The sequence below is a fragment of the Accipiter gentilis genome, chromosome 10 (genome assembly GCF_929443795.1).
Source record: "Accipiter gentilis chromosome 10, bAccGen1.1, whole genome shotgun sequence".
NCBI lineage: Eukaryota > Metazoa > Chordata > Aves > Accipitriformes > Accipitridae > Astur > Astur gentilis.
The window spans coordinates 11,880,647-11,895,567 of NC_064889.1; the positions used below are offsets into that span (position 1 = coordinate 11,880,647).

Genomic DNA, 14,921 nt, shown 5'->3' on the forward strand with positions numbered 1-14,921 from the left:
TACTTTAATTAAAATAAGAAACTAATTATCTTGTAACTACCAGAACTGAAATTTGGCCTTCTGTACTAATTCCTGTAAAAATATTTTTTCTATTGCCTCCTAATTACTGATTGAAAAAAAATAATGAGAGGGATAAATAATGAGAGGGATAAATAATGTTCATCAAACTCGATCAAATATTTCAGTCTTACACCATGTTTGGTTAAAATATGCACTACCAGACATTTATGGAAATTGGAAAAAAAGAAATTTTAACTTTCTAGCCAGAGAAGACATCAAGAAGAAAAAGCAGTGTATAATGATAGAAGAATTAATTAAAGACAGTTTGGGGTTACATTTTCCTTTTTTAAATCCTCCGAAGTTTTACAGAAGCATATGCTTCAGAGCTGTGCACTAAACATTGTGTGGGATTTTATGGGAAAGTGTTTTACTTCTTGCAGCAGAACCCACTGAGACACATTTAACTCTTTAGGTGTTTTATTATATATACTACACAGAATATTTGGACAGATTCTGGTATAAATCACAACGAAGATCAAGACAGCTGCTTTAAAATTGAGTGAATGTTTTGTTGCACTAATGAAACAAAAATGGGATGTCCTTTGAGAGCATAATTTGTTACGTGCCATTATACTTTAGTTGAGAGAAGTAGGGAAGTCCATCTGGGTGAATAAAACTTCAAGGTATATTGGGAAAAGAATCACTGAAAATTTCAGTTTTCCTGTCTAAAGTAATGCTGTCCTTATACATATGGGGAGGGAGGAAAATGGAGTTTCAGGAGTTTTTTAATTTAAAATATATGAAAACCTTAAAAGAAATTTCACAGTTACTTACAGAAGGAAAAATGTTCTTCAGTTTCAATTCACTTAGTGGGTGGAATGAGCTTCGTTTGCATGTGACTTCACAGAGTGCAAGAGCAAGCTCAGGCTTCTCCAGGTGCATGGGTTAATATTTCTGCAAACTGAGCTCTGCAATGTAATATTAGGTCCTACTTCTGCATTCAAAGTAATGGATTTAAATTACTGTAGCTTCCAGTTTGACTTGTTCCATACTGGCTTATTTCAAGGACAGTTCCAACTTCCATATGCTGCAGCATTCACTTTAGAATAATAACATGTTTCTTCAGGTTAATTTCTTAATCTCTCTTTTTAAAATTAAAATGTATTGGAAACTGGGCCAGTGTGATACTTCATCATCAGAAGATAACAACCAGCCATTCTCAATTAAATGACAACTACATACATCAGTGCAGGTTTTTTTAAATGACACTAAAAATTATGAAATGACCAACAACTGATGCCTTCTGTCAGTGAGATGAATTAGTGGTTTATATGGCCTGAGAAATGGTCTGGAAAAAAAATAGGGTTCAATTCAATAAGAACGAGAGCAAGGATCTAGGCTGAGATAGGATTAATCTTCTGCAAAGAGACAGGATGGGGAAGAAATAGCAAGGTAACAGTTTCTCAGAAAAGAATCTGGATCACAAGCTGAGCATGAGTCAACAGTGTTCATGCTGTGGCAACAAAGGCAAACACCATACCAGGCTCTGTGAACAGGAGTATCACCTGTAAAACCTGTGAAGTAATCCTTGTGCTGTACTCGGCACTGGTGCCATCAAGGGCAGGCACATCCCCAGCCTCTCTGACTCCCTGCCTGCTGGCACGCTCCTCGGCGGAGAGTGCTGTCACCCTAATGGCAGGACGGGTGCTCCATACTGGCTGGTGTAACTTCGTTATCTGCTTTTTCTGTTTCTAGATGATTGTGGTGAGTGCTGCTAATATTTCACTTGCTATTTCATGAACGTTTTCTGCATTTCTTATAATATTAGTGAAATAATTGCAGCCTTTTAGGTTGGCAGCAAAATATGTGGGAAAAGCTGAGCAGGATAGTAATCCTCCACCTGGAAAAGAGATGGTTGAAAGAGGATAAAACAAAGGACTGTTAAATCACAAGCTTCATGGAGAGAGCGTGCAGGGCTCCTACACAAGCCTTTTCTCGTACAAGAATAAGTTTCACATTAAGCTAATAGGGACATGGGCAAACAAACAAAAGGAGATGCCTACTTGTGTGGTAGAACAAGGGAGCTTGCCACGTTAAGGCAAGTTAGGGTGTAGAATGTTAAGGATGCGAAAATTCTGTGTCTTTAAGGGAAACTGGAGAAGTTTGTGGAACAGAAATCTACTGTGAGTTATTAAATATTTAAAAAAATAATAATAAAAAGTTTTGGAATTCCCCAAGTTTCAAATTGGAGTTTAGGAGAAATTTCTGGTGAAGTATTACTGAATGGTTGTTGGACTCTTACACTAATGATGTTTGGTCTCAGGGAGTACAGCTGTTCTTATGCTTTTTATGATATCTATGAAATGTGCTTTTAAAAATAGTACTCAAAGTATTTATTGCCCAGCTCTCCATCAAGCTTCTTAGGTATAATATGGTAAGTGCCAGTAGATCCCATACATCCCAGAAGTGGCACTGCAGCATGATTGTTTTTATCCATTTACGAAAATTAAAAAATACCACCGTTTTGTTTTCTTTTACAGCTTTTTTTTTTCATGGAATTCTATTTAGATTCAGGTTGCTTTGTGTTCTGTATTGGACTTTAAATAGATTTATCACCCATAGTCTATCTTGCCTAATATTTTTGATTGAAAAATATTTTTTGTTGCCCTATCTGCTTGTTTTGAATGACAAATAAGTTCTTGTTTTCTCTGCAGACAGTCTTTAAGTTACTAACCCACCTTACCAATAACAAAGGCATCTTATCAGAAAATGCTAACTGGTTTATTCACCTGTTTTATGCACACTTCTTTCTCCAATGTGTCTGCCCTCTGAAAATTGGTATGCAGAGCAGGTTATTTAGACTTCAGTGTGTGATATTTCCAGGGTGGAACAAGGCTTTTCAGAGTTTAAACAGAACATGTAGAAATAAATGATAGTGGTGAGTAGTTGCTCTAATTAGTCATTAGTGTATATTCATAAAGAATAACTTATCATTTAACAGTTCATTCACACAAAGACTGTTCTTTCATAAACTGATCACCAATCAGTCTGTGATCTCTTTTCGGAAATCACTTGGTTTTATTTTTGGAATTTGAAATATTTTTAAAATATTTACATAAATGTTTCATTCAATACTATAATCTTATGACATTCTTTTACTATTCTGAATTCCATACCTATTTTTTAAGGTCTTTTTCTGTTTCACTAATGTAAGAGAATGGGTATCAAGTTCAGTAAACAACTCTTAAGAGCTTATTAAGATATATCAGAAAAAATTACCACAATTCTCAAGACTGTACAATGAAGATTTATGTCATTTTTATATGCTAAGTTCAAGGTCATTTGCCTCAATGAAATCTGTCCTTTTACGTTACTTCCATGCTAACAAAGGTATTTTCTACTGTCTATGTAATAATTGAAGTTGCATTTCACTGAATAGAAAGAAAATATCATTAAGAGTTATTATATCAGAAACTGTCATTTCTTAGCTTTTTCTCTGACTTGCAGATTTGGGGCTCATTTATACTCCAGACATTTAAATCACTTCGGCTACACAAATTAGCTTTCAAATGGAAGCAAAAGTAATTTTAAGGTCCATTTAAACCCAAAGTAGGACAGAGTATCCTCAGAATGAATAAAGATCACACTGCGTATGTTTAAATAACTTAAATTCGATCAGCGTCCTAGGTATAAGCAATTCAGAACAATATTTCCTTTATTGACATTTGAACATAAAATCCTATTCCCCTAAGGGAAAACACAGTAAAGTAGGTGTCATTGTTAAACTTGTTTGGGTTTTTTCGTGATTACATAATGCCATTTTTCACTTTCACTCTTTATTTGGGCCAGGCTGTTCTTTCCTTATTTTTAACTTTCCAATTCCCTTTGTTCTTTTATGATATTTTTAAGGAACCTTCCTCTTCAAATTGAGCATATAACATGTGATGGTTTAAAAAAGAAAGATCTGAAGGTCCTTTTCTTGCTCACTGCATACACTTATTATGTAACTTCATAAACTAGAGTATTGTGATGTTTATTTGCCTGAGTTTTGTCTAGGGAGGTATGTGTACTTCTGAGTAAGTGCCAAGGCTCAGATACACATCACTCACTCGCACCAGTGACCTGATCCTCACCTGTCCCAACCTGCCTCCTGGTTTTCTGACATACGCGCTTTCCTCCCTTCACTTTTTCCTGCTGAACCTCATGCTCCGACAGCTCTTCTTACACAAGTTGACTAGAGGTCTGCTTCACTGCTCCTGTGAAAACCCTTTCCATCCATGCCTTCCACTCCCTTTAAACTGTTCCTAATGACTCCTTGCCACCAACTATTCGTGTGAGCGTTTCATCATTGGTTTTTGTCATTTGTCAGCCATATCAGCTCTGCCTGTGATCCTTTTTTTCTCATTTTTGTATTTCTTGGCTTTCGATGTCTCCATCTTCTCCCAAATCTCCCCAAATCTCTGTAATCTCTACTCAAGCATATCAACTGGAGATCCTCCTGCTTTGTCCAAGGATCTTGCTGGCCTGTCTTGGTTTCTTTCCTGTTCACTTCACACCTTCCTTCTGATGTATCTCACCAGTGTATGGACCTGCTTCTAGCTGTCTTTTATTCATTATGTTCTGAGTTACTTCTCAGCTGAATCTGGTACCTTCCCCTAAAAGTACTGCTCAGCTCTGCTTTGTTGTAAAATCAAGCAGGTTAGTTGGAATTATACGACTTGGTCTGGGACAGAGGGAGAGCACTTGAACAGGTTTGTCCTAGTCCCATTCAAGAGCAACTACAGCCCAAACATTCGGCAAGGGTAGTACCTGTCACCTTCTGACCGGGACTAGTACTTGGTGCTGTGAAAGCATCTCCCCTCCTTGGTTCACTATGAGAGTTATTTACTGGGTGAAAACATACCATTCATTTTGAAAGGCTGATGGTGAATTTTTGGTCACTGCTATGTTTTTCAGAGAGGACAGGTCTTGTGATTTTTCTCTTTCTCTGCAGAGGCATAGCCGTACTTTTTGTTTTCTCCCTTTTATCACTGTATACTCTGTTGGAAATTTTCCTATTGCTCTACTTCAGAGTAGTTCTGACTTTTAAATTCATGCAGCTGTAATGACTCAATCTATCACTTGGCACAGTGGAGCTGACTGTTTAATGGAAAGAACTGTCTTAGAAAGAATGTTCTAATATATTTAGCACAAACCAATTTTTTTTTAAATATAATACGCACATTTTTATTTTCCAATTTTTCTTTGTTGAAGTGGGAATCCTGACCCTCAGTCAGTGTATTTGAAAATTATTTAAATGTTGTAAAAATCAAAGAAGAGCACAGATCTCTTTGAAGACATTTCTTCTTGCACATATAGCGTTTTCATGTGTGAACAAGAACATTTGTTATTTATTGTAAGTTGTTCTTCAGTGTCAACTCACCTCATGCAGATTCCATGAGGTGGAATCTCTGCTCTTCCATGGCAGAGACAAGAACTAAAACTCCTCTTCATGTGGATAAATTGACCACTGAGAAAAGCCTCTGGCTTTTTGTAAGCTTAGAAATTTAACCAGTGTTCCTGCTCTACCTGGGCAGGGTTTTATGTACTGGTTAGTTGCCATCCAAAGCAGAGTTTTTAAGCAAAATTTACTGGCTTTTTTTTTTTTTTTTTTTTTTTCCAGGAGAAATGCACAGTGTCACCCATAGATTTTATTATTTATTATGATTTAATATTGCATTTTCAAGGATCTAATTCTACAGTTGTAATGAAGCTCTGATTGCTTCAAATGGAGTCTGCGTAGGTGCAGAAGTCAAGAATGATGGAACCTTTTGGCGACCTGGGATCAATAGCTGGAAACTGATGGAAAACATAGAGCACTGAAGAGGAATATGTCTCTTTTGAGCTCTTCCTGTCTGAATAATGCCCTGAAGCCTTGTTGATTCACTCATAATTTTGGAAAAATTAAATGGGTGTTTGAATTAAGTAATCCTTCAGCAAATATTCATTTGGTTAAAAAAAACAGCACAACATCAAAAGTTATAAGGGAAGAAATTTCTTGTTTTGAAAACAGGACAAAACTACAGTGAGATTGTGTATAGCCATTGGTATCTCCATCCACATGGAAGTTTGGAACCTCACTTAGTTTTCTAGATATTAGAACTCAGTCTGGTTTTTACTGCACTTTGGAATTATCACTAATTTTATGACACATTCTAGCTTGTTATATACTACGTATTTTCATCTTAAAATGAACACCATTTCTCTCCCTGGTGAATGACTCTAGTAATTACAAAACCACCTAATTGATCTTTATATTGTTTACTGGCTTCACTGGTGAAACAGACAAAAGCTTTTTAAGGCTTCTAAATGATTTTATTATTTTAGGATTCTATAAGAAAAAAAATGGTTTTTTACTTCAAAGGGATCACATTTAAGCTGATGCCTTGAAGTTCTCTCTGAATGAATTCTTGTCTATAGATTTTTCAACTTGTGCTATGGTTGCATATAAGTACTTTGAGTTTCTGTTTTATTTCAATCTATTATTTGTGTTTACAAATTATGTCTTCATCATTGAAAGCTCTGCAGAAAATCAGGAAGTGTTTGTTTCTGAATACGTTACATTTCTCTCTCCCCCTGTTTTTATTCTTCATTGCTCCAGTCAGTGTGCTGAAGCATGACAAGAGCTCAAACTCGGCAAACTTCCAAGATGTGGAGGATATGCCTGACAGATGTGTCTTGGAAGAGTCTGAGAGTCCAGGTGAGAGACATTTAAAGACAGTCACCAAGTATCAAGTGATAAACCTGACACAGCTTTTGGGTCTGTTAAAAAAGCACATTGTAATGCTGTTTCCTTTTTAGCAGCGGCAATGTCAAATTAATGGTCACCTCCAGGGGTCACAGTGTGGAGCTGTTATCCTTTCCTCTTTCATCAAGAATTCAGGTCTTAGAAAGGATAAAGGCTTTATGACCAAAAAGAAACTGACAGTACTAGTTCATTATAATTAGTTTTGGACTACACTGCTTACTTAATATATGTACAACGTCTGACCCTTTGAAGGTAGCATGAGATTATGAAAAATTAGGAGGACTGTATATACTGCAGTTGAATGTAGCAGTGAACATTCAAACATTGTATCTCTGGAGGAAAGCAAATTGGTGGCGTTAAATAGCTTGATTCTTTTCTTTAAATCAGCTCACAATCATTATTTCATTTTAATGGCTTGTAACATTGATTCAGCTAAATACAGGAACATCCATAAAGTGCATCCTTTTTGGTGACTAAAAGATTTACCTTCATGTAGATTCATTATCTTTCTCGTTATGGAACGTCTACAAAATTTATTAAATGAATCCCAAAGGGAAACAATTAAATATAAAGTGTATCAAGTCACAGCTGATTAAAAACATTCTGTGTGACTAAATACTAAGATCTTTTAAGCAAACTGTGAGCTTGACCCACATATCACCATATACATAACCTGCATGTAGTCCTCATTAGTGAAAGAGTTAAACATCTTTCTTCACTTGATATTTTCCTTCCCTGCTTTATCTGGTTTCTGTGTACCCTCTTGCATCTTTGTGTGCTGATCCGTGTATCATATTTTTGATTCATTGTCTCTGCGGCCTGTCAGCTTAGTTAAGAGATTTCCAAATCTTGCAGCTTGTGCTGACAGGGGGCAGCTGCCAACAGTCCCCTGATCCTTCCCCAAGGAACACTGCTGAGATTTAATTTTCAGTCAAAGGGTGCAGTCTGAAATCCATGTCAGGTCCCCTAAGTCATCTCAGAACCCAGATAGGACCCATGTCTGGGGGATTATATTTCAGCACACTCCACTCCTCCAAGATTCCTTGGGAGTTCAACTGCTGTCATATACCTGATTTGAACTACATTCCCTTTTCATCTTTTCCACAGAAATGAACACCAGTATATGTTAGAATAATTGAAACCAATGAATTGTAAATCCATATTCATTTTAAAGGCACATAGGCTTGGACTCAATGCTGTACAGCAGAAACCAGCATGAGATTTAGAAAGAAATAGATAATCTACTTGGGAAGGAGCCAAATTTAATTCCTTACTGCACCTACAATCTGTGGTGCATGGCACCTCCTTAGAAACTGTCTATAGTCCCTTCAGCAATGACTATGGGCTAAAATATGGATTGTCCAAGTTCTGATCTGTTCTGAAGTGAGAAAGAATTAAAACAAGGTGGCACCAAAGTGTTCAGGTGAGAACTGATGTACCTTAAAGATAACACTAATTTTAACCTTAAATTAATTCTGTGTGGCAAACTACACACTTGGATAGGAACTTGAATATCCAATTCTGCACTCTGCATATCTATATGAAGTAATGGAAAGAATAAAAGCCTGTCAGGAGGTCAATATTGACTGGTAAAAATACATGTTGATAAAGCATCTAAACTTAAAAACTGAGTTCCATTCAGTCCATCTGACATCATTAAACTAGTAATAAACAATGAATTACTCTGGCTTTTGTTTCTGTCCGTTCCTGCATTTTAAGACATCTTGTCTTATAGGTCTGAAAACCTCAGGAGATTTCACTACTGGTCTCACTGCTTTCCACTGAGAATTTGTGGCTTGGTTGTCATGGAGACATCGTATTTCTCCAAGAATTGCTCATATTGATCCGTGGACAGGCGTAAATGGCCAGGCGAATGTGAGGAGTAAAGGGGGTTGGGCAGTACTATAAAATGACCAGAGGTTATGGGTCGGAAATAAGCTCATAGCAAACACTTAGGTAAAGAGAAAGAAACAGTTTCATTTTGTTTCAGGATTTCGTTTTTGCACTTTATGCCATTGTCTTCTTTCACTATAGACTGAAAGAAACTTGTTAGTCACTTGTCATGTCAGATCTTTGGTGCTTGTCCTGACACAGCTGTCAGCCTTCCAGCTCTGTGCAGTTCAGGGACACAACAAAGAGCTAGGAACATGAATTATTTATGGCTCCTTGTGCAGATGAAATTCTGTGATAAGAAATTAAGACACTTCTGCCAGAAGTGCTTGTTTGAAAGGAAAGATTTGGTAACGCAATACATTTACTTAAAACTTACCACTTACTTTTAGTAGCAAACATTGAAACAATAATATGACATTCAGTTGGCTATGATTTTCTCTGGTATTTCTCAGGTGCTTTAACTTTGAATCGTATCTTGGAATTTGACAGTGCCTGGGATGTCAGCATTTGGTTTGGTGAAACCTGTGACTTTAGAATCTCTCTCACACATATTCAAAGTCTGGGCAAACTTACAAACTTCATTTATAAGTTTTTATTAAAAAGTCTATATATATGTTTTGCAGAGTCTCTTGTGCTTCACTTACAATATGTTGTATGTGCAAAAGTGATGTTAAGAAATACATTGATTTTATTATCTCTTCTGGTGAGGAAAAGGTGAAAATATGACAATATACCTGCAAGAAATTCCAACCATTCCTAGAATTTATTACGTCTTCTACAAGAATCAGGAAGGCTATAGACCAGCTGTTAACAGACATATCTATTCATTGTGTTTTCTAATGGTGAAAGGTGCAGTCTCTAACCTTGACATTAGACTGAGTTATTTTCAAAGTGATCTTAATTTTCTAAAATCACTTAAAGCTTACTCTTTATTTTACTTTCACATTTTCTATATGTCTGCACATGTTCTCACTGCTCTGGATGTGGGCCCCCAGCAATTGTAGAAAAAGGCATATACTCAGATGAATAGCAGGAATCTATTTGACTACCCAAGACACCAATCTGAGATTTACCTGTGATTTCTTGTGTTCAATGTGTGATCTGAACTACTCTCAGATAGGTAATGAAACCCCTCAACCTGCACTTTTCTCTTAGATAATTCACAGTAAACACTTTTCACATGTGATGGACACAGGTAAATATCAGACTGCAGTTTCTTGTCTAAGTGAAATGGATTTTAGTTGCTCCCTTCATGTGCCTACAAACTGCCATTATCTGTGATAGTCGCTCATGTCTATTTTAGCCCCCACACAGAGGAGATGCTGGGCTTCTCTCCCAGATGCCTAATAGTAGGTTTATCACTGCCATTTTCCCCACATGGACTACTTCTGTTTGACATGCAAAGCCTTGGCTTTTCAAGGCGGCTGTGGCCTTGAACATAATAATCAGATAAGAACTACAACAGCTTTTTGTAGAACTTGACTTTTAATGATATCAACCAGCCGTTAAGAATTCCCTATCCCTTAGAGTGCTTCTTTAATATAAATATTCCCAGCAGTGTTTTCCATTTTATCAGACAAATTTTCCACATTCAGGGAAACTGAGAGAGGTTGAAACTGAGTGAACATGGATGTGTAAGTTAGACTTCTAGGTCTGAGCTATTCACCCAAGTTCTCTTGTACAAACAATGGTGGAAATTTCACACCTCCAGAGGGCAGATCATCTTGTCCAAAGGGAGTTGCTTGAGATGGGTTTTAAGGGGATTGAATTTTGTCATTAAAAGTCTAAGAGGATTGTAACAGGACTTGACACAACTTGAGGTTCTTAGATTTCATACGTGGTACGATCCCACTAAGGAGGGTTCTGCAGGCACAGCTCTTAGGAGATAAAGGAATAGATCTGAGCTGGTGTCACAACAAACATTGTAGGCACAGATACTCCTTGCCTCTTACTTCCCCCAACAGAGATATTGCAGTAGAGTAGGCAATAGACTTTTACTTCACTTGGTAATAGAAGGAAAGTGAGCGTCCCTAATGGAAGCTTCACTTGGAAGTTGTAGACAGAAATTAGAGTGTTTCCTCTCTTTTGGATGAAACCCATGTAAATTGTAAGAATCCTATATACTTATGGCCTTCAGTAGCCAGACAGTCTCTGCCTGAGTCAGCTGGTCCCTTCTGCACCTCAGGATCTCTTCTCCCCACTTCATTTCGGAAACATTGCCCATATGAAATTTTTCCCTCTTCATTTTTTGACTTTTCAGGACAGAATGTAATTCTGGGTGTAAAAGAGATAATAGTGAAAATCCAAGCAGTTTTCACAGTCTTGTCCTAGACATACCTTGGCATAGAGATGGGAAAGATCTCTGACTGTCCCTGTCTCACAGTCTGAGAGAGACAGAACGGTAGCAAATAGAAATGAGAATGTACCAAGAACAACAGATTCTTATTAGCAACAGTGTGCTTGAAAATACAGCACTAAAATTGTGACTCTCTTGTTATAAGGCAAGTTACAATTACTCTATTGAATAGTCACTTACCAGCTCCAAGTTCCATCCACTGGACAGCACTGCATCACCTATATGGCTGTTGATCGGTACACAGCCAGAATATAAGAGGAAATATTCTCTAAATTTCCAAGTATGAAGCATCTTAGAAAAGCATGGTTTTCTTTTTCTGTATTTGCACATGAAGATAAAACCCGATGATTGAGAGTGCTTTTCTGTGGAATTCTGATAAGCCATGACAGAATTAAAATATATGCCTTATTAATATAACTTTCTATTACCTCTGTTTACAGCTATTGTAGGATTATTTCTGCTGAAAGAAAATATATATAATTGAAAGTTATATTTGCAGTGGAAACATAAACAGTCTACTAATTTAAAACAGAAATTACCTTTATGCTGATCCACTGGCATGTTTTTCCTGAAAACAAAAAAGGAAGAAGAAGGAGAAGGCTGTTCAGGAGAAAAGTTTTGAGGAATGCCATACATTCTCTTGAGCTGTTTTGGGTTCCATGTTGCCTCTTGTAGTATAGCAGTTATAATGTAAACAGTCTTTTGGAGGTAGATCTGTGATGTTTTTTGACACTAGCATGTTGCTGATGAAACTTTTAATTCCATTACAAAATTATAGAGTTTATTACTCCATAAAAAGATTGTAAAATAACTTATTTTTTAAAAACAAAATCTTGCCTATTACCTCAAACTGTAAAATCATTAAGCCAGATGAATACATTTCTTTTCCAGATGACATGAAGCCACATCCCTGGATATCTAAGGTGTGCTCCTGTAAGGTGTGCTAGAAAACCCTGCTAAGCCGAAAGAATTAGAAGATGCACAAGAACAGCCAAGAAATAGGATCTGTGTGGTGTGGACATGAAATGTCTTGTTGTATTTATTATTGTATACATTTAACAATTTATTTTCATAAGAAATACCTTCCATAAGATCAGCTTCTATTTGCTGATTTATTGGCTTCAATTCACACTTCCATCATTAATATATTTACATTTATTCAATTAAATTTAGACAGTTCTAACATAGAAAATATCAACTCTTTATTTATAGATGGTTTTTGCTAGTTTTTGTAGTGATCCCAAATCTTACAACTTTGACCATCATCAATTTTAATACTCTTTTACACACATCAAATTTAATTTTTTCTTTCCTTGCTTCTGACTTTTGTTACCAATAAGATTTTAACACCGAGCAAAACCAAATGCATTTGAAATAATTAGAAAATTTGCTTGCATTTAAAGGAAGAATGCACATTTTTAATTATGCATGGAATATTTAGAAACAACTAAAATACAAAGAATGTCCTGTACACAGGAAAGCATGGGAAATTGATTATAAATCTGGTCATGTCTAGGATGCAAGTTTCCCTTTTCTTTAAATACTGCCATCACAATCATCTGTAGAAATGTAGTACCAATATGAAGTTGGAGAAGCCCAATGGAGTCCTCTTCTGAAATTATATACTTCATTGAATTTCTATTTTTGCTGGGAAAAAGCTGGGAAAAGCAGCTATACATTTTTGTCTTTTTAAAAAAATAATCATTATGTTTGGAGAATATTTGCAGCTTATTAGACTCATTTATCACTTAATGTTCTGGGGAATTTATGCTGGTTTGACAAATAATGACCACTCAGAGCAGTAAGCTCACTTTCTGTATTACCAATAGTCAATGTGCTAATGAAGTCAAAGGGACTTGAGGATGTGCTTTTCTGGATCTGTATCTTACGGTGGAAATCTTGGTCTGATGTTAATCTTCCTAATTGTTATGTTAGTCATAAGCTGCCTTAACGAGGAGAGTGAAGATTTCTTCAGTGTGGAAAGATTCTCTGGCAATGAATCTCTTTCTTACTTGTGGGGAAATGTCATGGCTGCAGAAGTGACAAAACCAGGTTTCTGTTGCCATACTATGGCTTGAATTTGGTTAAACATGAAACAGACATGAAACCTTCTTTCTTCTGCTTTTTTATATCCCATGCGTCCATATCTCTAAGTGCAGTATATGGCAGCGAGGTCTTCAGAAACATTGAATGGAAGGGCCTTCTGAGAAGTAGTATTTCAGGTTTTATTCTACTAAAGAATATGTCATTAAAATAGGCTGCAATCCAGAGAAGATAAAGATACTTAATGTCATTTTTCCATAATTGTAAATACCATGCAGAGAAATTACATCTTTTAACAGAGAAGTCACTAGTTTTTACACATTTGGTATTTTTCAGAAACAACTTTCCTTATTCTTAGAAGGCATTTTCCTATGTAAAACATATCTTTTGTTTATATAAGCTTGTATTTGATTACACTGACCAAACAATCTGAATGTTGAGTGTTATGGCTTCATTATTTTCCTTATTGTGCTGGATGTCTGGAATAATTTCATAGACTTATTTATACTTGTACAACACAACTGAGAGCAGAACGTGTCTTCAGCTAACATATATCCTCTTCTTAACTTTTATGGTGAAATCAGAGTTGCAAACATCAAGAAGGTAAAAACAGAATTGCAAATATATAACTACAGGAACTTAGTAACACTAAAGGAACCTTGCAGACAGTAAAACAAATGGCAAATAAAGGAGGGACCTTGCTATCTCCTTTGCCACACATCCTTGTCAACAGTCACCTCTAGTTTGCTGCAGTAGTCTTTCACTGGCATTGAAAAGTCCATTTCCCTTCACAACAAACATTACTGCTTTGCATCAGCATCTGCTCACTTGGGCCAGCTCTGTTCTTAGTGCCAGGATAACAAATCTCCTTAAAACTATTTCTACAAGATATTTTAAAAACTGACGTGTTCAAAGAGGCCTCATAGCTTAAGGAATTGGCATTGTCCGTAACACCCAGTACTGTTGTAGTAGCAGTTAAGTTGTGCAACACAGTGTTTCATTGCTTGTCTTTAATTCTGCAAAGCAGTCCACATTAGCAGACTGCCAATACAGACAGCCCTTTGGAATGGTTTGTGCAGTGATGATTGGTGTTTGACACGTGCTTATGCGTGCTTTGTGCTAATTACAATTCCAGTATCAGTTAGGTAAGGCAGGAACTTATTTTATTAGGTACATTTATTTCCCAGTAAGCAAATACATTTACCATGTGGTCTGGATGTCTTTTGAACGACCACCTTTACAGTATATGCTCAAGATGAACTCTTGCTTAGAACAATCTTTTTGCATCAAAGTGACGACTTTAGAGCTTTATACAAAAATACATATTAACCTCCTGCAATTGTTTCTTCTAAGCCATAACTGAAGAAATGTTTCTATACTAATGCAGGCTGATGTACCACTGTATTCATGCTTATGGAGATTGATTTTACAACAAAGTTGCAAGATAATTAAGAATATATATTTTTCTATTGTGTTACACTGAAGGAATCCTGCCAAAAGGAGTAATATGCTAATATTTTAGAGTAGTTGTCTAAATTTTAGATATAGGGTAAAAAATTCATGAATACCTAAACTGCTTAAGGAGCAAGGTCTTCTTGGGTTTTTTCTTCATCCAGAAATCCCAGGGTCCAACAAACTGTATGGCTTAAGCTGTGGTTTCATAGTCAGGGCAATTTCTCCCCACTCCAGCCGTATGCTTGTATGTCTCCTCACTTATATTTGCACTAGTGCTTATATGACATGAAGCCAAGAGAAGCACTGGCCTCAGTGCTAAGAGCAGAGGAGGAACAAGCAAGCCAGGGTAGGAAGAAGGCAGAGATACCATGTAAGTGTGGGATAACC

General features: G+C 36.5%; 1 protein-coding gene across 1 annotated transcript in view; it reads left to right on the plus strand.

The window, feature by feature from the left end:
• The window catches only part of WDR72 (WD repeat domain 72), a 130,100-nt gene extending 116,685 nt beyond the window's left edge, over positions 1–13,415 (plus strand). Inside the window, exons 19-20 of the mRNA XM_049812316.1 lie at positions 6,641–6,739; positions 11,928–13,415. Coding sequence (XP_049668273.1) covers positions 6,641–6,739; positions 11,928–11,983 — 155 coding nt within the window. The 3' untranslated portion in view covers positions 11,984–13,415. The remainder of the gene's footprint in view (positions 1–6,640; positions 6,740–11,927) is intronic.
• Positions 13,416–14,921: the final 1,506 nt, after the last annotated feature.